The 24417-nt window shown below is 44.5% G+C and overlaps 1 protein-coding gene across 1 annotated transcript; it reads right to left on the bottom strand.

The window, feature by feature from the left end:
- Window positions 1-2498: 2498 nt before the first annotated feature.
- Window positions 2499-20273, bottom strand: LOC139385510 (zinc finger CCCH domain-containing protein 4-like). Its single transcript, XM_071130631.1, has 14 exons — window positions 20011-20273; window positions 13092-13380; window positions 12815-12922; window positions 12417-12696; window positions 12133-12317; window positions 11886-11970; window positions 11555-11700; window positions 11292-11393; window positions 11022-11133; window positions 10677-10786; window positions 10093-10523; window positions 9705-9994; window positions 9272-9520; window positions 2499-5506 (listed from the first exon to the last, which is right to left on the bottom strand). Exons 1-14 carry the CDS (start codon window positions 20088-20090, stop codon window positions 3831-3833), a joined length of 4143 nt encoding a protein of 1380 aa, XP_070986732.1. The 5' UTR covers window positions 20091-20273; the 3' UTR covers window positions 2499-3830.
- Window positions 20274-24417: the final 4144 nt, after the last annotated feature.

Below are 24417 nucleotides of genomic sequence, written 5' to 3'. Positions count from 1 at the left end.
AACAAAAACAAACACTACTGTAGTAGGATTTCGTATTCTTTTTTTGGTGTGTTCATTCCTAGGCTACTGTTGCTGATTTGTTCGTTGCCAGGGGGATCGTGAGGAAGTTCATGAGCAGTTCTGGAATTAGGCCTAAGTAACACTCCCTCTATCCTGAATGCCAAAAACGAAAGGCATTCCTGTCAAAAAAATAGCTGGGTGCAGGCCAAGAATTTCCCAATATGGTATGGAATCAGTTGCCTGAATACTCACTACCTCAGCATTCACATACAGTACCAGTCAAAAGTTTAGACACACCTACTCATCAAGGGTTTTTCTTTATTTTGACTAGTTTCTGCATTGTAGAATAACAGTGAAGACATTTAAAACTATGAAATAACACATGGAATCATGTAGTAACCAAAAAAGTGTTAAACAAATAAAAATATATTTGAGATTTTTTAAGTAGCCACACTTTGCCTTGATGACAGCTTTGCACACGCTTGGCACTCTCTCAACCAGCTTCATGAGGAAGTCACCTGGAATGCATTTCAATTAACAGGTGTGCCTTGTTAAAAGTTAATTTGTGGGATATCTTTCCTTCTTAATGCGTTTGAGCCAATCAGTTGTGTTGTGACAAGGTAGGGGTGGTATACAGAAGATAGCCCTATTTGGTAAAAGACAAAGTCCATATTATAGAAAGAACAGCTAAAATAAACAAAGAGAAAAGACAGTCCATCATTACTTTAAGACATGAAGGTCAATCAATGAGGTACATTTCAAGAACTTTGAAAGTTCCTTCAAGTGCAGTCGCAAAAACCATCAAACTCTATGATGAAACTGGCTCTCATGAGGACCGACACAAGAATGGAAGACCCAGTGATAGCTCTGGTGCAGAGGATAAGTTAATTGCACCTCAGATTACAGCCCAAATAAATGCTTTACAGAGTTCAAGTAACAGACCCATCTCAACTTCAACTGTTCAGAGGAGACTGTGTGAATCAGGCCTTCATGGTCAAATTGCTGCAAAGAAACCACTACTAAAGGACACCAATAATAAGAAGAGACTTGCTTGCGCCAAGAAACACCAGCAATAGACATTAGATAGGTGTAAATCTGTCCTTTGTTCTGATGAGTCCAAATTAGAGATTTTTGGTTCCAGCCACCATGTCTTTGTGAGACGCAGAGTAGGTGAACGAATGATCTTGGTTTGTGTGGTTCCCACCATGAAGCACGGAGGAGGAATGTGATGATGTGGAAGTTCTTTGCTGGTGACACTCAGTGATTTATTTAGAATTCAAGGCACACTTAAACAGCATGGCTACCACAGTATTCTGCAGCGATAAGCCATCACATCTGGTTTGCGCATAGTGGGACTATCATTTAGTATAAAAATAAAGAAAAACTCTGAGAAAGTGTCCAAACTTTTGACTGGTACTGTACATGTTTTAAGAATAAGTCACTCTTAGTTCTTCAGCAACCAACCAACCATGCCTGAAACTCAGTGACACTAAACCATATTAAGCCAACAATAGGTTATGTCATAATTAAGTCTGACTGCAATCATTGAAGTTGTTTGTATTGACGAAGGGAAAGGAGGGGCTTTGTACAAAATAAAGTCATCAGCAATTGGATCGTCTCTAACCAATCAGTGTATCAACCCATCGGTATCTGGACAAATCAGATGGCCACAAATGTGCTCGCATTCGGTGAAGCGTCGGGCAGGTTCTGGGATCCAGACTCATTGCAGAGAAGAAGCTCACGTCCCTGGGCATGGCCTAGCGTTTGGCAAGAGCAAGGAGTCTGGGTAGCCAAGCAAGGTGTCATCAGAGGTTTATGTTAATGTAAGCTCCAGTGTTATTGGCCGTGTTCGAGAGGATCAAAACTGTAATGTATCATAGGTAAATTATGACTGACTGATCTACAAATAATGAGTAGTTATTTATGATGCAAGGTTCTTTGTCGATCAGTTGGCAGTCGCCTGCACAGTCGGCAGCAACGTCGAACTAACCCAATGTGCTCCCATCAGCAGTTTGACATGAAAGACTTGTGGCGAGCATAATCAACAACCTCTGCATCATTCAAGACTGTTGCCTTGTGAGAAGGTGTTGGAAGTTCAGTTAGCCATTATTACTGTGTAAGTAAATATCATCTTAAAAAGTACCCAGGGCCTTGCCTTGGCTCCAAGTCAGAGCAGGTCCACCGGAACTACGGCCCAGTGAGTCACAGGTGCTGACCCGCATAGATGGAAATAGAATAGTAGAATAGTGTGAGCCTTCTGGGTAAAACACTAGGATAAATCCTTAGTAGAAATGCACCATTAGTAAAAGAGATCTGTGATGGATGATGATGTGACTTCCTGGAGCCAAGAGACATCAGGATGGAAGGAAATGAATCACAAGGATCATGGTTAAGCAGGAAACACTAGGATGACATGGTGATGACATACTACTACAGAGACGCCTGCCCGCCCTAACGTCTAGGCTGCCCATCAAACTACGAGAAAGACTGGTCAGTTACTGGTTGATCACATATCGCCTTTATTAAATACTTAACAACCTCCCCTACAGTGAATGGTTACAAAATGGTACCTCTCATCAAACAGGACACTGTTCAATTTACAAAGCAGTCACTTTTTGCAAAGGGAAAACAAAAAAAGACACTTTTGTAGCCAGGTCACCCCAGACTTTTCATACCTCTACAGATTTGTGAGTTTATTTTATTTGTTTGAAACTTCAACAAAACAAGAATGTCAGTGTCTGTTTCTCCTCTCACGGTTACAGGCTGCATCGCACTTAAATGCAGGCGGGAAGTCTCTCTCACCAAATGATTTGATTTAACTGTCATGTGACATAGGGAGGAGACAGGCAGATATAAGTATAAAAAAAATAAATTAAAATGATCATAACTCACAAATGACAGACGGACACTCATGACCGTTGTGGTTTTCAATTATACAGTTCTGACTCAGTGGCAGAGAGGTGTGAGTGGAACCTCAAGCAGGGGTGTGTGGGGTGGTGGGACCAACATGGCCAACATAGTCATAGGCATCACCCCGACACACAACAAACAAACAGACAGAAGAGGCTAGAGAGAACACAGTGCTGAAAGAACAGAGGGCTCAAATATTAAAAAGGAAGAGACAGCCGACAGAGGAGAAAGACTGACAGATAACAGACAGACAAGCACAAAGAAATTACTTCAAATCAAGCAAACAAAAGAGTTGTATTCATATATAATATACTGTACTGTTATAACGCTACAGGCAGAGGGATTGGCAGTAAATGTTCTCTATGTGTTATCTTAGCCTGCGATTGAACTAGAAAAGATACAATGATTGACAAGAATTCTTCCCATGTGGAAGTCAGTGACCTGAAAGGGTTGGTGGGATGGGACAAGAACGGTTGATAAAGGGAGAGTTTGGAGACTGGAGTTACAAACAAATGCAAAGGAAAATGAACAGGACTAGGAGGAGCATAAATGAGGAAGTACAGCCCATTTAAATCTGTGGACGCTTATGTTACTGTTGTCCAACAATTGTTTTCTCTTAAAGCAGGGAGGAACTCTCATAAAGGGAATACATTTATTTATACATCTGTTTGTTTTAAAATAGAGGTCTCTCTTTCCCAGACTCCAACATATCCCTCCCTCCCACACCCTCTCCCTCCCCGGCCCCAAAGTCTGTTATAGAATCTCATTAGCAAACACTGCAGGTGTGACGCCTGGCCAACACGTTCAAACGTTCACCGTCTGTGGCCAGTCCGGCTCCCGCCTCAGTGCGCTCCTTGCTGATGCGTTCAGTGTTCGTGTCTAAAACAATATTTGACCAGCCAGGTGGATAGGTGCAGATATCACTGGCAGAAGGGTGATGCCGTGGGGTCAAAGCCTTTGAAAACCTCCTTCAGAGAAGCATTGTCCTGCTCCATGGTGGTGGTGGTGTCGCCAGGCTGGGCAGGGCTGTTCCCACCAAAGGGGCTGCCGGAGCCGCTGGGCTTGCTGGCCTGTTTCACCATGGTGAAGAGCGAGGACACAGGCAGGTTGTGGACACCCGCCGGGGCCTGCTCAGCAGCACCAGGGGGACCCTGTCCGGCCGTGGAGGAGCCAGAGGCAGCAGGACCTCCGGGGGGCCCGGTGGACGGCGAGGGTGCAGGCTTGGGCCTGGGCCGGTTATAGCTGTTGTAGCGGTCAGTGGACTGCTCGCTACTCTTCTCTGGCTCCGGCTGGTCCAGGGCAGACTTACGGACAAACAGGGGCTCCTTGGCCTTGGGCTTGGCTGGTGCTGCCTCAATGGGTTTGGGCTCTGTGGGGCCGCTGCTGGGGGTTGTGTTTGTGGTGGCACCAGGGCCCTCAAGTTTACCTGCACTAGGAGTCCGGGGGTCATATAGACTGATCCCACTCAGCACACTGCTGCCACCAACTGCACCCGCTCCCCCTCCACGGCCCACCCCACCTGCAGACAGTAGCCGAGGGTCGTAGGGGGCGATGGTGGGGGAGGAGGAACCGGAGGTGGGTGGAGGGGCTACCGGGGAGACCGTCAGAGGGGGGACAGGGGACTCTGAAGGCTGCTTCAGGGCAGATTTCTGCGGCTGGAGCCGTGGGTCAGCGGGGGCTTTGCGGGCCATTCGAGGATCGACAGGCTTGTCGACAGGGGTGGGCAACAAAGCAGGAGGCGCCGGCAAGAGGGTTGTTGGAGGGATGAGGGGGAGAGGAGGGGATGACTGCGAGGGGCCGGATGAGGCGTTAACAGTCTTGAGGATGCGAGAGAGCAGCTCAAAGTCTGGGAGGGAGGAGGAGGCTGGGGCGGGGGGTTCTAAGGAGGGAGGGGGGATGGGTGGGGTAGGGGGGAGGGCTGCCGTGTGGATCCGCTGCTGGCTGCGTGAGAGGCGGGGGTCCATGGCTGAGACAGGGGGGATGCCTGGGGGGAGGGGGAGGAGGTCCTGTTTAGGGATTGGGATGGGGATGAGGTCCTCAGGGTTCCATGTCACTGTCTTAGCGTACGGGGGCATGTGCAGGAGAATGTCCTTCTTGATGTGGCTGAACTGCTTCAGCTGGGAGCGCGGGTCCCTCAGGGCCATGCCCATTAGGGGGTCCAGGGGGATGGGCACAGGCTTGTCCCTCAAAACCCTCTCCGTCTCCTCCTCTTCTGCAGGGGGAGCCGTGAGGGGCGGGGGCTTGTACACCAGGGGGGCGTCTGGTTTAGGGGTGAGGGTGGCGGTAGCAAGCCGGGCCAGGCGGGGGTCTGCAGGGGTGACGGTGGATGCCGAGGAGGGGTTGGGGGAGTCCAAGGCCTGGGCAGAGTCTGTGGCCCGGGAGAGGCGGGGATCACGAGCCAGCCGGGGGTCCCCCTGGCGGGGGTCCGCCGGTCGGATGGGGGGGTGCGCTGGGGAGCCTTTCTGGAGGCGGGGGTCGCTGGGGGGGCCCTCAGGTTTGGGGGGCCCCTGGCTCTGCTGGCGGAGCGTCTTCAAAATGGACGTGACACTGCCGCCTCCATCCTCATCCTCACTGGAGTACCAGTTAGCTGAGTCACCTAGGAGATAAAGCAACAGAAATCAGTGATGACACCCAGTTTAGAAACCACAACCAGATCAGAAACCAAATCCACCGAAAACTAGGGGTGTGAACGAATTTGGGACCCTTAACATTGAGAATGTTTTTCCCCCCACAATTTTGATCACAGTGCATGCAGCTGGCTCGCCTGCTCTTTCTTTTTGCTAATGTCTTCGGTCTGTAGCGTGTAGAATATCCTAGCCTATTCATTGTTGACAGGCCCTGCTTTACTGAGGTTACGAGACATTGCAAGCCAAGAAATTGCATTGGGAGATACAGCTTTTGATTGCCGGTAGATAGGCCTAGTGTACAGTTCTGACTCTGTCTGCCTGTTGGCTGACCTTCCTATACCGTGCCCCTCCTCTCTCTTTCCGTCCCTGGCTAGCTCGCTATGAAAGATGTGAGTTTGTGTGTTCTCGGCAGTACGGCAACTAATCAGTCTCGTCCTTTCCAAAATATACTGAATCTTAGGAGTCAATTCCTAGTGGAAAATGTTTTCTTTCTACTAAATGTCTTGTTAAGTCACGGTATTTCAACTTTAAAGTAAATTTGTAGGAGAGTGGTCTTGCGCGCAGGCAGGCAGCTCAAGATAATGTGATTGACAGTTCCTTTACAGAGAAGTATAATGCCTGTTCACTGGTGCTTCAAAACTATCTTCAGAGAAGGTTTCGTGTTGGCATTTAAAAAGCCGTAACGTACCCTTACAGCATTTGCACACCCTTACAGCCGTAGCCCTTATAAGGGTATATGACTGCGGTAGATATGACTTCATTGCCCTTCCCAAGTGGTCATAGGACCATTATTCTGCATTGACATGGAATTTTATTAGATGTTTCTTATAGTTTTAATGGAAATCTGAAAAAATTGCTGTTTTAAACATTAAAGCAAAATTGTCCATTTGTCACATCCCTACTGAAAACCACCTACAATCAGGGCCGCGGGGCCAATTTTTTCTGGAGTGGATGGTCGGGGGCCGGAACATAAAATTACAAATAATTTGTAGACTGCAATTTGACCGCAAGAAGCACAAACAGATATAATATTTGAATAAAACATCATCATTTCAGACCTTACTTACATTTGTATACAATCATATGTACAGTATCGCTCTATTATGCGTGGGAATACTTGGGAACAAATTTTCAAAATTACATTTTTTAAAAACAGTCTTTTAAGTCCAACAATAAAAAAAAATATTTAAAAAAACTGAAAACTTGGGGGGCCAAATAAAAACAAACGTGGGCCAAAATCAGCCCGCGGGTCGTCAGTTGGAGAACCCTGACTTAAATCAATGTCAGTGCCCAAGATAATTAGTAAAGTATCTCACACAACAACAGCTCCACCTAGCGAGGGTGTAGAGGCCAATTGGAGTCCCTAATCTGATCGATGGGAGTATATTACAACCACAACCCAGAGGATGTTGACTCTGCTGAGGGCTTCCAGTGAGGGTCAACGGTGTAATACAGACATTTTCTGCCTCCCCGTGATACATATACACTACCAGTCAACATTTTGGGGTCACTTAGACATTTCCTTGTTTTTTTTTTAAGAAAAGCATATTTTTTTTGCCCATTAACTTAAAATTTATCAGAAATAAAGTGTAGACATTGTTAATGTTGTAAATGAATATTGTAGCTGGAAACGGCTGATTTTTAATGGAATATCTTCATAGGCGTACAGAGGCCCATTATCAGCAACCATCACTCCTGTGTTCCAATGGCACGTTGTGTTAGCTAATCCATGTTTATAATTTTAAAAGGCTAATTGATCATTAGAAAACCCTTTTGCAATTATTTTAGCACAGCTGAAAACTGATGTTCTAATAAAAGAAGCAATAAAACTGGCCTTCTTTAGACTAGTTGAGTATCTGGAATAACAGCATTTGTGGGTTCAATTACAGGCTCAAAATGTCTCAAAAATAAGAACTTTCTTCTGAAACTCGTCAGTCTATTCTTGTTCTGAGAAATGAAGGCTATTTCATACGAGAAATAACCAAGAAACTGAAGATCTCGTACAACGCTGTGTACTACTCCCTTCACAGAACAGCACAAACTGGCTCTAAACAGAATAGAAAGACGAGTGGGAGGCCCCGGTGCACAACTGAGCAAAAGGACAAGTACATTAATGTCTAGTTTGAGAAACAGACGCCTCACAAGTCCTCAACTGTCAGCTTTATTAAATATTAACCGCAATACACCAGTCTCAACGTCAACACTGAAGAGGCAACTCCGGTTGCTGGGCTTCTAGGCAGAGTTCCTCTGTCCAGTGTCTGTGTTCTTTTGCCCATCTTAATAATTTATTTTTATTGGCCAGTCTGAGATATAGCCTTTTCTTTGCAACTCTGTCTAGAAGGCCAGCATCCCGGAGTCGCCTCTTCACTGTTGACATTGAGACTGGTGTTTTGCCTGTAATCGAACCCACAAATGCTGATGCTCCAGATACTCAACTAGTCCAAAGAAGGCCAGTTTTATTGCTTCTTTAAATCAGAATGACAGTTTTCAGCTATGCTAACATAATTGCAAAAGGGTTTTCTAATTATCAATTAGCCTTTTAAAATGATAAACTTGGATTGGCTAACACAATGTGCCATTGGAACACAGGAGTGATGTTTGCTGATAATGGACCCCTGTAAGCCTATGTAGATATTCCATTAAAAATCAGCCGTTTCCAGCTACAATAGTCATTTACAACGTCTACACTGTATTTCTGATCAATTTGATGTTATTTTAATCAACAAGAAATGTGCTTTTCTTTCAAAAACAAGGACATTTCTACGTGACCCAAAACTTTTGAACGGTAGTGTACATTTGTGACCAAACAAAAGGAGACAGGAACACTGTAAACTTTCCACTGACTTACGCAAGCACTTTTCGGGGCTAAAACCGTACAACTTATGAATCATACGATTAGCTTTAGTTGTGTCCTAAATGGCACCCTATTCCCTTTATAGTGAACTACTTTTGACCAGGGCCCAAGCCAGGGTTTACACCGCATATGCACTCGACACTCAACTTTTTTATGCGCTCTATGTAGCCTATACGGGTGAGTGCGACCTCTAGTCAGTATTTATGTTGTGTCTGTATCAATATTGCATAGTTCTGCAGTGTTTGCACTGCCAATACACTGTTTATACTGTGTCAGTGGGAATTGTTTGTTTTGTCTATGGAGAATTGAGATGGTGCCTGCAGTAATTTCCCATGGTGGGGCATGCCAGGTTTACCAGGCCCAGGAGAAGTGCTTATGTTATTGCCTGTGCTGGCTTGCCGTTATATTAGTGTCTAAGCAAAATAGACATCAATACCGTGTCGACGGCTCGAGGGCCACATCGGAATTTCAACATTTATCGAGGGGAAGGGCAGTTATTTGAAAACGCATTATAATTTCAACAGACTGTACATTCTATCTAGTTTTAGACATTCAAGAGTGGCCTGGGTGGCTTAGACTGGTGGAGCACTTCAGCAACTCTCCTCCATCTTTCCTATCTCTATATCCTATCCAATAACCTTTTTTCTTTCTTTTTTTGAGTGGCCTGGAGTGTTTTTCAACCCCCTAGAGTCAAAGCCTGGGGGGGGTTCTACTAAGCTAACATATGGAATTGTTTTAAGATGATCATACCAAGGATCATTTAGATATTTGATTTAGAATTTTAGGACCCCTTTAGGTATAAAAAAATATATTAAAAAATGTTTTAATGAAACATTGAACGTATGTTGCCCCTGGTCTACAGTGTGTGTGAAGAGCGTACCGTCCACATCCCTCTCTCCTCCCCCCTTGGCTAGTCTGGCCCTCTCCTCGTCCTCCTGCTGTTTCTGCTGGATTCTCAGGAACAGCATGCGCTGGGCCGGCGGCAGGAAGTCGGGCATGCCCATCCCCGCCTGCTGACTGGCTGAGCCTCCGTTAGCAGGGACGTCCGGGCCTCCCATGGAGCTCTGGTTTCCTCCCGATCCTCTTCCTTCTTTCTCGTCCATCCCTCCAAAGCCCTGGAAGTCATCACCTGGAAGGTACAGGAGGAGGTTGAAAACTACAACACTCAGACACATTACAGCACAGGTTTAGATTCCATCTGAAATTATATTGGATGGGCCAACATTAGTATATTGGATGGGCCAACATTAGTCTGATGCGAACAGTGACTGTATGCTTCGTTCATTATGTGGTACGCTGTCAGCTCAGTTTACCTTCCTCCTCCACCCCGTCCATATTCATGTCTTGCTGCTGGTTGAAGAAGCTGTCAAAGAAGTTACCCCCTGGAGGAGGTCCGGGTGGCATCATGGGCCCCCCTTCTGAGCCAAAGCCTGGCATCATGGGGGGTCCTCCGGGGCCCATGGGCGGGGGAGGACCCATTGACATGTCTGGGGGCATCATGCCAGGTGGAGGAAACCGAGGCGGAGGCCCACCAGGCCCACTGGGGAGCCCTTGGGGGCCAGTTGCGCCAGCTTGGCCTGTGGCAGTTCCTGGGGTCTGACCTCTGTAGAGAGAAGAATTATTGAGGTTAACCATGTTCCTAGTACATACTCAAACTATAAAACCCACATAAATAGGTTTGGATGGATGTGAAAAGCTCACCTGTGATTAGCTAGTTTCTGAGCTAGCTGTCCCGTGGGCTGCACCTTGATCTCAAACAGTGAGGGGATCTTCTTCCCACCATTGCCGGAACAGGGGGGTGGGGGGCCCATGGATGGTGGTGGGGGACCATTGGGGTTGGGAGGGCCTTGGTAGGGGCCACTTTCTGGGTAGGGGGGAGGGGGGCCAGGACAGGGACCGGGCCCTTGGGTAGGCCCTGGGCCGGGGAGGCCGTTGGGGGACATGGGGCCCTGTGGTGGTCCAGGAGGTCCAAAGTCCCCAGAGCCAGAGTTGTCAGGCGGCCCTTGTCTGGGCGGTGTTGGGAGCAGGCCCACCCCTGGAGGAGGCTTGGGAAGGGGGTTGATCCCCTGCTTCTTTAGCTCCTCCACCTCCTTCTCATCCTCAGCTCCAGCCTCGGCATCCTCCGCAAGCATCTAGGAACACAAGAGATGAGAAGGTGGTCAAAAGGGGTTAACAGACTAACACAGACAGAGCAAGAAACACCAGAAATGAGAAGAGAGTGAGTGAAAGTGTGAGAGCGTTAAAGAAACAGAGGTGGTGTCTAAATCCACTTGAGGAAGGCTCACCTTGTTTAGCAGGTCTTGGGTGTCGTCGGTAAGAGGCTCGTGGGAGAACATGCATTCGTCTCCATTCACACAGCTCCCGGTGGTGTGGAACAGCTTGCAGGGGAAATCACGTGCTGGCGAGTTAAAGAACTATGGATCGCCTGGATGGACTGAACTCACTCAAAGACTGTTTCATGGCCATATAGGCCCGATATTCAAAATGCGTCCCAGGGCTAGCACTTGTATAGGCTATATTAAACTTGACAACTAGTATGGCCGTTCTAGTTATGCTAGCTGTAAACACATACTGAAGGGAATGTATGAAATGTCCCATCTGATACAAAGTCGACTGCAGGTAAAGGATATCATGCATGTAGGGGCAGTTTTCAGCCCGCGCGCAGAAGCCGGTGATGTAGAACTTGCAGAGTTCTTTCTTCTTGGGCAGCTCAATATCGTGGCTGAAGTTGCAGTGTTCCCCCTAGAAAGTTGGCAAAGAGATAAAACGATCAAAATCACATTTGGACAAGATTTTAAAAAGCAGTTGACGGTAACATGTTAGAAGAATGATTTGACATTCTATTGAGAATGCCTGGCAAGAACATGATCTCCGCTCAAATTCCATGATTTCCTTCTTACCCAAGTACAGCGGCCCTCCATGTAGTACTTGCAGATAGCTTTCCCTTTCTTGTCTTGGTGCTTGTCCCCCTGGTGCTTGTTGTGCTGGCCTCCTCCTCCATCCTGCACCACAACACAAACAAACAAACAGGTTCTATTTGGCCTTGCGGTGAGGTCTTCCAACGATTACAAGTTTTAAAGTGTTATCAGAAATCCAACGTGTACAGGTTGAGTATTCATTCAGAGGAGCGAGCAGGTCTGTAAGGTGTTGGTTTTATTCTCACCCCCATGTCCCCCATGTCTCCATTGTTGTCCTCTTCGTGACCCTGGTCTCCACCCCCTCGGCCCCTCCCTCGGTTCCGCCCTCGGCCTCCGCGGTTCATACCACGCCCTTGTTTCCCACGGCCCCTTCCCCGCCCACCTTTGCCACCTGGTAGGAGCAGGGAGAGAGACACTTCATCAGTGGGCTACAATGGAACAAGACAGGCAACCATTTTGGATCGGGTGCAAAGCACGTTTACTTAGGAAGGACATCAGAACAGCTAACCTAGTATGTATATTACAGTAGCATGACTAAGTATTGTTAAGTATGAATAATTCTGACAGCCAACTCACCCCTTCCACGGTCTTTGGACTTCCTGTACTGAGAGTATTCATCATAGTCATCCTCACCCATGTGGTCATAGTCATCATCTCCATACTAGAACACAACATCAATTGGATGAGGAACAATTCAGAAACAAGAATATACTTTCCTGAGATTTTCAGCACTTTGCTGCTTTAGCAGCACACCAGTATGTTTGATAGATCATTTCACATTGTCTGTGCATCTGGGGCCAGAGGATGACTGTCTTTGACTCACCTCCATCTCGTCTCCTCCTCCTCCCCCTCCTCCTCCTCCGTACATCATCCCTTCTCCGTCCTCGTTGTCTCCACCCATCTTGCCCCCTCGCCCCCGACCCCTGCTCCCTCCTCTTCCTCTACCTCCACGCCCTCCTCCTCTCATGCCTCCTCGACCTCGCTGGTTCTTCATACGACCTTTACCTCCTGTGGAGAAAGAAAACGAAACACTGTCAGCACCTTGTGTCAGCATATGAAAGGCACGCGAGGACCTGCAAGCAAACTAGTAACGGTTGTTCAATTCACCTCTGACCCCATTTTTGCTACCTCTGCCCCCGCGACTGTTGCCCCTTCCACCTCCATCGCCGCTGCCTCCCTCTTTGGCCTTGCGGTACTGGTTGAGCTCCTTGGTGAAGTCATCGTAGTCTTCATCGCCCATCTCCTCGTCCTCCTCTCCCTCGTAGTTCTCCTCTTCATAATCGCCGTAGCCCCCATAGCCTTGCTTGTCCATCTTTACGTAGCTGCCCTTCTTAGGCATGGGTCCACCGTGGCCGGAGGACGGGGCTGGTGGGTAACCTCCAAGGGACTGGGAATCAATCAATCATTGTTAGACCACTGTGATTACATGGTAGTAAGCAGATTAGCAACTCCACAGCAAGTATCTTCAATCGTGTGATTTAGAGCGCCGCCATGGGGTAACTTACAGAAGGGGTGTACGTAGGGCTATAGTCCCGATACTTCCTCTTCTCACCTGGGCTGTAGTCAGAGTCATCGCTAAAGTCTGAGTGGTCATCACTGGAGGAGGCATGGCGCTGTAACACCACACACACAACAAGGAAGGAGAGATAGGTTGAGTGAAAAAGTACTTAGAAACATCTTTAGACTACAGTAAGAAAGCAATAACCTCCCTGATCTGAAGGGTCTGTATCGGACGATGACAGCCAGAACAGAGCTGGATGTGAGCCACACACACACTCTTACTTTGTGCTTAGATTTGCGTCTCTTCTTGGCTCTCCTCTTCTCCTTCTCCCGCTCCCTCTCTTTTCTCCTCTTCCTCTTGTGGCGGCGGGCCTTCTCGTCGTCCTTCTCATCGCCGCTGGCGTGGCGCTCTTTGCTGCGGTGAGTTTTCTCTGGGGGGGCCGCCTCTGCTGCTGCTGCTGTTCCTTCACCTTCATCTTCTCCTCCTCCTCCGGCGCTGGGCTCCTCTGCCACCTCCACCTCTCCACCATCATCCTCCAGCTCCCCCTCTTCCAACTCACCATCCTCACGCCTGTGACAAACAGAGGACAGATAGATAGGACATCAAAATGCTGTTCAAGCCACACTCAGGTCTCATCCGTGTAGTTCATGTTTGGACTCCTAGTATGTGACAGGTAGAGGGTTCCTGGGTGGTGAGCATTCCATTCCTAGACATCCCCACAAGACTATAGCAATAAGGGATCAAAGCTTTTTGTCTGGGGGAAAAGTACAGTGGAATAAAATGGCATTAACAACCGCGACTGCTAGTTTGGGAATTTGGATAATTCATTTTTCATGATAGAGGTAACATTGCGAGTCTCAGGAACCTGTTTTACACATTTTATATTTATAACTTGTATAGCCCGAGCGAGTCACTTCCCTCATGTTCTAACTCGAGTAACTCAATTTGTAGGTTTCAGACGCTAATTATTGCGTTTCCTTGTGTGTTTCTGTACGTTTGTCTTGACAGTGGAGATAACACGGTTATCCGCAGGGCCAATCAGCTGTCTGAGAGCTGCGTTTGTCTGAACTCGTCAAACAGTCACACCACCGTTCACCCACAAACCACGACACACCGTAGGCTGCTCTGCTGTAACACTCTGATGAGTTTAGAGCGTTGTGGTTGGGTGACTGGGTTGGCTGTTATTGCGGGTGACATGAAGGACCTAGTGTCTGCTGAGAGTCAAGAGGGCCAGATCATGTTTTTATTAGATTGACCACATCGGCATAGGCCTACTGACTGCATGCTGGAGATAGGACTGCTAGGGTGTAAAGTTTGTGTTATTTCTGTGTCAAAACAGGCTGATTTATTGTGAGGCGTGTCAGGGATAAGGTGGGTGTGCTCTGTGGTAAACAAATTATATGGCAGTTAATATATGGGACAGCAATCAATAACAGCAAGTTTCTCTGTGAACCGCATTTCAATATAGGTATGACATTTCCATGTGAGTGTAGTGTGTACACTGAGCTTCACTGTTTTGTCTCTATGGTCTGGGAAAAGTTGAGAGTGATGCAACTATTGTGATGTAACAGGTTGGGGGAGGGCGATTCAGTAGGTCCCAACTTGCTGGACTGGACATGGGCATGGGCAATCCGTTGGCTTTCATTACGCAGGGTGGATTCAACATCAACATACAACACTATGTCAAGGACATTTCGAAATCGAGTTAGTCAGTCCTGTGCAGGGAGACAGAAGTGTTTACATCAAAATAATCTTAAACAGTCTGCTATTTATCAGTGAAGACAGAGTCAATTTCATCTCTCAACAGTCCTCAACAGCATGCAATAGGCTTGCATAGGAGATTACAAATATTTAACCAACAACCAATACAAATCTCAAACGTTACACAGAAAACCACAACAGTCAAAACTATATTACAACTGGAATAGCTAGGCCTAAATGTAACTAGAGAACACAGACAACAAGAAACAGATACTTTTCCCCCTTGCCAGCTTTCAAGGTGTAGTTTCACACAGAGACACCATTGCATGATTTACTGAAATACACTGCCGTGACAATAAGGCAGGCGTGGCGGTGATAAGTAGGATATGACCACCATGTCCATTTGAAGCCTCACTTTAGCCATCGAGTCCAGCCTACAGAGTTGACAGATATTTGCTGACACTGATAAGAGCAGGCTTGTGTAACAGCCTTGCTTTCAGTGTCTGGTATAGCCTAATTTCAAAATGGTCCAGGTTAGGCCTTTATTTTATTATTCAAATACAGACTGGAATAGAATTGACTTTTGGCCAAAGTACACAGAAATGGTTTGGGTAGTAAAACAATGAGTTAGATGTAGGCTATAGAATAGACTATACTCGTGATCATACAGACCCAATCTGTGCACATAGGCCTATAGGCCAATTGAAACAAATAAAATGTAAACTGATCTCTCTTTATACTCACACCACACGGTCCACACCAAATCATCAACGTACTAACTTCCTATCTAGGACATGACTTTCCTCCTGGGCCAGAGGGTTGCTGGGTCTTACTAGTCTCCCGCTCCTCCTTACGTTTAGTTATCCTAAGTTTACTCTCAGCCAGAGAGGGACCACATATAGACCTAGTCACTCTTAAATAAACCAAATTAATCTAAACATTTTTTTTCTCCTTCATTGTCAATGGCATGGTTTTACAACCTGGCCTAAAACAATGGAGTCCACATAATTTAACTCAGCACAGCCTACCCTTAAATCAAGATCTGCCATGGCAGTCACACAAACACTCACGTCCCTCAAGAGGCGCAGGGAGGCCATTCTTGATGAGCGCAGAGCTTTGCATTGCTGGGGGTTCTATAGACTGACATGGGCACACACATAACAAAGGCTCTACTGACACAGCTCTGACTCTTGGCCCCTTTCCCTAGTGGGGTGCCAGGTACAAGTATTGAGGATTCTGTGGAAAAAGGTTTATCATGAAAACACTTTATCATGATTTTGCTCAGTTCAGATGCCAGCCAAGCCAACGTATACTTCTGCAGAAGTGTGCCACTCCCATTGGCTGGGAGAATGCAAATCAAATCAAATTTTATTTGTCACATACACATGGTTAGCAGATGTTAATGCGAGTGTAGCGAAATGCTTGTGCTTCTAGTTCCGACAATGCAGTAATAACAAGTAATCTAACTAACAATTCCAAAACTACTGTCTTGTACACAGTGTAAGGGTAAACCTAACCATTTGCCTGTGCAAAGAGATGTTAGGGTCTGGCCAAACCCGATCTTGTCTTGTACTAAATTAAAACTTACTCTTACAACTAGAGGTCGACCAATTAATCGGAATGGACGATTAATTAGGGCCGATTTCAAGTTTTCATAACAATCGGAAATCGGTCATTTTGGACGCCATTTTTTTTCCCCACCTTAATTTACTCTTTATTTAACTAGGCAAGTCAGTTAAGAACACATTCTTATTTTCAATGACGGCCTAGGAACGGTGGGTTAACTGCCTTATTCAGGGGCAGAACGACAGATTTTTACCTTGTCAGCTCAGGGATTCAATCTTGCAACCTTACGGTTAACTAGTCCAACGCTCTAACCACCTGCCTCACGAGGAGCCCGCCTGTTACTCGAATGCAGTAAGAAGCCAAGGTAAGTTGCTAGCTAGCATTAAACTTAATCAATCATAATCACTAGTTAGTTATAACTACACATGGTTGATGATATTACTAGTTTATCTAGCGTGTCCTGCGTTGCATATAATCGATGCAGTACGCATTCGCGAAAAAGGACCGTCATTGCTCCAACGTGTACCTAACCATAAACATCAATGCCTTTCTTAAAATCAATACACAGAAGTATATATTTTTAAACCTGCATATTTAGCTAAAATAATTCCAGGTTAGCAGGCAATATTAACCAAGTGAAATTGTGTCACTCCTTTTGCGTTCATTGCACGCAGAGTCAATGTATATGCAACAGTTTGGGCCGCCTGGCTCATTGTGAACTAATTTGCCAGAATTGTATGTAATTATGACATAACATTGAAGGTTGTGTAATGTAACAGGAATATTTAGACTGATGGATGCCACGCGTTAGATAAAATATGGAACAGTTCCGTATTTCACTGAAAGAATAAACGTCTTGTTTTCGAGATGATAGTTTCCGGATTCAACCATATTAATGACCTAAGGCTCGCATTTCTGTGTGTTATTATGTTATAATTAAGTTTATGATTTGATAGAGCAGTCTGACTGAGCGATGGTAGGCACCAGCAGGCTCATAAGCATTCATTCAAACAGCATTTTTGTGCGTTTTAACAGCAGTTCTGCTGTTTATGACTTCAAGCCAATCAACTCCCGAGATTAGGCTGGTGTAACGATGTGATGTGAAATGGCTAGCTAGTTAGCAGTGTGCGCCCTAATAGCATTTCAAACGTCACTCGCTCTGAGACTTGGAGTAGTTGTTCCCCTTGCTCTGCATGGGTAACGCTGCTTCGAGGGTGGCTGTTGTCGTTGTGTTCCTGGTTCGAGCCCAGGTAGGGGCGAGGAGAGGTACGGAAGCTATACTGTTACACTGGCAATTCTAAAGTGCCTATAAGAACATCCAATAGTCAAAAGGTATATGAAATACAAATGGTATAGAGAGAAATAGTCCTATAATTCCTATAATAACAACAACCTAAAAACTTGTTACCTGGGAATATTGAAGACTCCTGTTAAAAAGAACCACAAGCTTTCAGATGTCCTCATGTTCTGAGCAAGGAACTGAAACGTTAGCTTTCTTACATGGCGCATACTGCACTTTTACTTTCTTCTCCAACACTTTGTTTTTGCATTATTTAAACCAAATTGAACATGTTTCATTATTTATTTGAGGCTAAATTGATTTTATTGATGTATTATATTAAGTTAAAATAAGTGTTCATTCAGTATTGTTGTAATTGTCATTATTACAAATAAAGAAAAGTGTTTAAATAGTCTGATTAATCGGTATCGGCTTTTTAAAATATATATATATATATATATATATATTTTTAAATCGGTGTCGGTGTTGAAAAATCATAATCGACCGACCTCTACTTATGTAGTAGCCTATTATAGTAGTAGCCTACATTATGTAGTAGCCTATTTCAAACTGAGATTACAAGGGTTTTGGTTTATTAACATTACGGTAATAAAGGGTGTATATGAAAATGATAGTCATGCTGGTTCGATTTCCTGACAAATGCGTGGAACAGCAAATGCAATGCACCTGTCAACAGCCTCCTCTGGGTTTTATAGCCTACATCACAACGATTTTGCAAACAGACGAGTCAGGAAATGATAGCACTCACTACTGCCAATTAGATAAGGCTCTAGTCTACTCTATGCCAAGGAACTATTAAAAGAAAAAAAGTTACACTTGGATCCAAATATATAGCATAATACAAATAAATAATCCACAATCTAAGGATAGGCTTGGATAATCACACGTCAAACAAGGCAACCTTTACTGTTGCTATAAAGTTGTGTGCGTGCACTGGACACACCCTATGTGGTTCCAAGTGCATAAATTGAGTTAATACTGAAAGTACCAGGTACAATCACCAATGTATACTCACGTTTTCACTTACAAATACATTTTACAACACTATTCATGCATCATCACAACAGGATTACATCTTAATTAAAAAGGTTAAAAAATTCCCTAGTTACCAATTAAACTACAAACAATGGGCCTTTATCAAAATTATGGGAAGTACTTACTGTGAGAGGTTTTCTTCACATTCTGCACTCAAAAGCATAGTGGTCTCCCCACTTTATTATTAGGGTTTGTGGAATGTTATAACTTGGGTTGTTGGGGGGGAATGAATGTTGCAGACAGGGCAATCAGGTAACTAAATAGGGAACATTTGTGTTTTACTTCACTTTTTAGACATCTGAAATGCTTTGCAAACGTTCAACACAGTTCTGGGATTTGGTGGGTGTTTGGAATAACAATCTAAAGTAAAAAATAGCAGTCTGTCCTGAGAAAAGAGAAGGGGGAAACTTTATAGGGGCACGAAATTAGGCGATTTTCCTGAACTTGCATGGAAGAAAATCCATTCATGTACAGATTTAGTCATTACTTTTTGTATGGGTGGCACAAACACATTCCAAGTGGAGATTAGAACGATAAAATAATTGTGCAATCACTTTGGTTACATTGTTGCTGACTAGTTCGTATGATCAACTGCACGCCTTGGAATTGTATCAATTTCTTAATTGTTAGTGATTAAATGTTCTATCAATAGCTAGCTAGTTGGCTTAGTTAACGTTAACCTGTGGACCAATAGTTAGCTAATAGAAGCAATTAATTTTATTCGCCGATTCAAGAGGGCTCGGTCTACTGGGTGACAAATGTTTTCAACACAACTAGCCAGTTGCTACAAAGGCAGGCACAATGGCGGCCTTTGGTTTACTAGCTAGTCTGGCCAGATTGGTCTGGCAAGCTAGCTATCAAAAAAGAAACTGCGTAGTTAGCTAGCGTAACTCGTTAGCCACGTCGTTACTTAGCTGGAGTGCCAATAAAGGAAATACATACTATTTCCAACGACTGTCTAATGAAATCAATTACAATCAAGTCGTTAATCTGACCTGAAATACCTAGAATGGAATGATTAATTAGGAAACGGATTTAATTCGCCCTATTGGCTTGGTGGATAGTTTGCAAACTGCCTTTTCTTTCACGAAGGGAAGCCAGCTAGCCAACTAGCTAGCGAGTTGGAACCTTAGCTAGGCCTTTCTTTGCCATGTAATTTTGCAAAGCTTTTGTGTTCAAAAACGTTTGGACATCTAGATAATTGGACATATATTCAGAAATTAATTAATTTTAGCTAGTTAATGGTGGACAATTAGCAAGCAAAATAATATCCTCTTTTTTTCTTCATTCGGTCTTTACTTTGATGGGGATGCAACTTTGCTGGATCAGTTATTTGAACTGATGGTCATTTCTTCATAAAATAACTTCTTGAAATACTTATTCAAACTGAACAGATCCCATGATCATTTTTGACCTTCCAGTTTGCGCTGAGCAACGTTTCAAGATGGCGTTCGTTACCTCTGTACTTGTTCCCCAGAAAAAGGCGACTTTAATCCCTTTGAAAGAAAAAAATGAAAAAGAAACCCGTGCTTTTTATGCCTAAAAAGCACAGGACAAATAAATAGTTTGATAGAAATATGATTGTAGAATTACTCGACCTTTCGTCAGTGAGAAGACTGTGTTCGTGGTTGGTTGTTGTTGGGGAGTTTGGATGGACAGTCATGCTTTCCACAGCCATTTCCTCTAGCTACATTTAGGTGCAAAAAAAATTACAACTCTACTGGCTTATGCGTCACTTAACTTGGATCTACAGTACTTGTTAATGGTTTTAGGAAGAGTTTCAGTTCATAGTAGTCAATTCCCCACTAACAGTTGTTAGAGAAATAGGTAGAAATTGTGTCCTGAGGTTCTCCGTCCTACAGTTGCGCTGTAAAATGAAACTCATCCACTTAAAATGGCTGTCTCCTCCAAAGAGAAGGGGCGGGATATTCCGAACGTGACGACATAAACCTTACGTTCTCATACGTTTGTCACGGAAATACCCGAACGTTCTTCGTTCAGCGGTTGTCAAAGAGCACTCTTTGGCATAGGTCTATGCATATCTGCAGCCAAGGGGTCTGGATTTTAGGGCACATTGAGGTATTCTTCTGCTTGTCCAGTAATTTGAACAAGTTCACCTTTCTCTTAGATAGTTGGCCCTCAGTACCCTCTCCATGACATGACTATTGGCGGTAGCTGTGGACGGCAACGCGTGTCCCCTAGTCTGTGAGCATGTCCTGTACTAATTATAATTCACGATTAAAGCCACAGTCAAATTTCAACTTATCAGTAACCTTTTCAGTAACCTTTAATTCATTGATTGGTTCAACTGTTTTGCCATATCACAATAAAATAAAAACCAAGGACCAGGTATAGGCTCCATTGTTCATGTTTTTGTTGCCATGGGAAACTTTGTAAATAAATGTAATAGCTTCATGTTTTAATAGTAATTTCCTTTCACAGAATGTCTGAGCACTGCATGTGAAAATGTAATAAATACATTTCTTCCACTGATACATTTTTGTTGGTATGCCCATGCTATGATGGTATCAGTGGAGGCTCCTCAGAGGAGGAAGGGGAGGACCATCCTCAGTGAATTTGATAAAAATATATATTTTTAAACATTTAAAAAGTTATCCTTTTTAGATAAAACTATACTAAATATAATCACGTCACCAAATAATTTATTAAAACAACACTATTTTGCAAAGAAAGTTTACAGTAACCTCAACAGCACTCTGTAGGGTAGCGCCATGGTGTAGCCCGAGGACAGCTAGTTTCCGTCCTCCTCTGGGTACATTGACTTCCATTCAAAACCTAGGAGGCTCATGGTTCTAGCAATGCACTGCATAAAATGTGGTGAGTAGTTGACTCAATGAGAGAGAATGACAGTAGTTGAACACATTTCTTCCAAAATGAAGGAGAAGCGAGAGAGAGTCATTTTTTTCACTTACTTAGCTAGCAAATGCAGCTAGTTAGTTTAGCCTACTGAAACACCCTGCTCAAACAGAGGGATGCTATGTTAGCTAGCTGGCTATGACTTTCCAACACAACACTGGAACTCTTCCAAGTCAAGGTAAGCTTTTGGTTTTACAAATGTATTGCCACCGGGGCCTGCCTGTGTAACTGCTTGCTGACTACACTGTAGCGTTACTGCATGAGTGTAGCAGGTTTACTAACGCATTAGTTCTATTAGCTATGCCGACTATGACGTTACTTTAGCTAATATGGTGGCAACGATGTAGGGTTCGGCTTGGAAAGGCTTTTTCACCTGGTCAAATGTGTGTTGTGCATTGAAGTACATAAGCGAAGGGAAGAGGTGAGAGGAGGAGAGCGCATGGATGCGAGGAGGAATACAACGTGGCTGCTATGAAAGTAAACTGTGTTTATGCATTCTCAGCGGTGTATTCATTCCCCCGATTCTGCTGAAACTTTTCTTAAATGGAACAAAATGGGTATAAGCATACCTGAATTTGTCCAATAGAAACTCTTGTTTGCAACCGTTAGACTAATGATTACACCCTATATCAGCTATATGCAGGCAAGAGTGTGCAGGGCGGTATTGAATGTCATTGTCTGTCACTGTCTTTCACCTCAAATTTGTCTCTCGACCTGTGTGCATCTACGTTGTAAACTGTCATTCATAGGCTAGGTTGTAGCAACCGCATGATGGGTATAGGGAAAATCATGTATTAGACTAAATCTATCGCTGTTACATTGAACTGGGGGAATGGAATATGAATGACAGTCATCCAATATGCTTTAATAGAAACAAGGCCATGCTCAGGAAAAAATAATTGTCCTCCCACATCTTAAATGGCACTGACCGACACTGGCTGGTATGCATATGTCTTACAGTGAGAGGAAAACATAACCAGGAGATGTCCTAGTCTTTTGATAAAGTCACTAAAGTTTAAACCTCAATGAATCTGAGTGTGTACTGGTCTACTCTCCTCTCTAACATTTTTAGATACAAAAATCAGAATCTTGAATGAACTTAATTTTAACTTTACCCGTTGTCAGCTGATTTCGTCTTTCTGCTGGTGGAAATATGAGACAAAATATCCACAGCAAAGTATTATTAAACCGACTCAAAACACGGGTCTCTGTGTATCTATCACGATTTGTTTGCTCATCACCTAAGGGATGTGCACAAGACGGAAGTACATCCATGTGATGCATGCATACTAACCGAAGTCTTGCAGGTATTTACATGGTTTTGTGCATGTGCCAGGTGATAGAAATCTCAAAGGCAGTACCATCACTCTAAAAGGTTGGGTGAATAATACTGTCCTGTGGATATTTTTTTTCTCAAATTTCTACCCGAATAAGGACCAACCGCACATACAAGTTCAAATGCAATTTCGTTTAACATTCTGGCTTGTAAGGAAACTTTCCACGTTTTTTGCAGTGCTTTAATTCAGACTGTGTTTGCAGAAAGCTTGCCTGACAACTCAAACTGCATTTTTACGCTGCTCTATGTTCGCTACAGAATAAGTCATGTCCGTAGGCGTAGCGTAGCGTTTGGGTAGCCAGGTAAGCAGAAAGCTGGTATCAGAGTCTGATCTATTAGGCAACTAAATTATATACTTCTCAACAGATGTCTTAAGGCCCCTAATAACTGACACAGGGTCATATATTTGTTCATCCCCCAGTAATGTGTACTGGTTGGGGAGGCAAGATGGCGGGTATGCTCGAATGGTTGTCAGACTTGGAGATGGAGTCAGGGGAACCCATTGAGGTCGGTAAGAAGACGGGCAGGGAAAAAATATGAAAACATTTTAATTTCTGCCGTCCAGAGGGAACGTGTGCTCCGCACCACGTGACTGGGGAGAAGAACTGTGACTTGCGTTCCTCTCCGGAAAACGGGGTGCCATTGAAGGAGTGATAACTGGGGTGCCGTTAAGTGTTGAGGAGGGTCAACTGAAGTTGAAGATTCCTGGTGTCTGTAATGCTCACCGTTTGGTGTGACGCAGATCCGGTGGAGAGCGTAGTGAAACGGAGTAGACACTGTCTGTACTACTGAGTTTTGATGCAGAGTTTTTACCAGATAAATTCAAGTTAGGATGTGTCAGTTTTACCGGGAGAGCTTTTGTCCAGAACCCATTACGGTGTTTTAGGTTCCAAGCTTATTGTCATCTTGCAGTAGTGTGTAGGAGAGAGATTCCTAGATATGAGAAGTGTGCAGGAGGACATAAGACAAAGGAATGTGTCGTATCGGTGGAAACGGTTGTGTGTGTGTGTGTCAACTTTTAGGGGTACCCATGGTGCTGGAGATCAGAGGTGTCTGTTGAGAGAAAGGCAGGTTGAGGTTGCCAGGATCAGAGTAGTGCAGGTGTCATTTGCTGAGGCACTGAAGAGAGTAGTAGAGGAAGATGGGTTCACTCTTAAGGAAAAAGATTGCAGTCAGAGTGCAGTATAACTGCAGTATGCTGCCAGTACTGTGTCCAAAAGAACACTGTTTTTTTTACTGCAGTAATTTTGCAGTGTAACTGCAGTTAGAGTGCACTATAACAGTACACTGCAGTTATTCTGCAATTACTTTGTCCAAAATACCACAGTCGACTGCAGTTACTGCACTTATACCGCAGTTTCAAAACTGCAATCTTTTTTGGTAAGGGCAGGGTGAGGAATCCTAAGAGGATCCCTGTGAGTAGGATGAGGTCAATAGAGAGTGATAGGAATAACATGTGCTCCAGTAAGGTTTTTTTTGTTGCCGTTCATAGCCATGGTGGTCAACTGTACCGCAGGAATGGAATGTAAATCACAGAGGATAGATGTTGTGGTGGCAGCTGTAGAGAAGCACTTGGGCGTACAAGATTTTACTGCAGAAGAGTTACAGGGTGTTTTGAACGACAGTCCCGTACTCCCAGTCTGCTGGCCTGGTGCAGGATCAGATAGGACCAAAGTAATGGAATAGTGATTTGGTTTTAATGGTGTACGGTTAGTTGGTAGGGGATTTTTTTTCACAAAGTTTAATGAATTCATACTATAGAATAGTAGGCTGATACACAGCCAATACAGTA

Source organism: Oncorhynchus clarkii, chromosome 27 (genome assembly GCF_045791955.1).
Source record: "Oncorhynchus clarkii lewisi isolate Uvic-CL-2024 chromosome 27, UVic_Ocla_1.0, whole genome shotgun sequence".
Lineage (NCBI taxonomy): Eukaryota > Metazoa > Chordata > Actinopteri > Salmoniformes > Salmonidae > Oncorhynchus > Oncorhynchus clarkii.
Note: the sequence above shows the minus strand (reverse complement) of the source record. Positions and strands in the feature narration are given on the sequence as shown.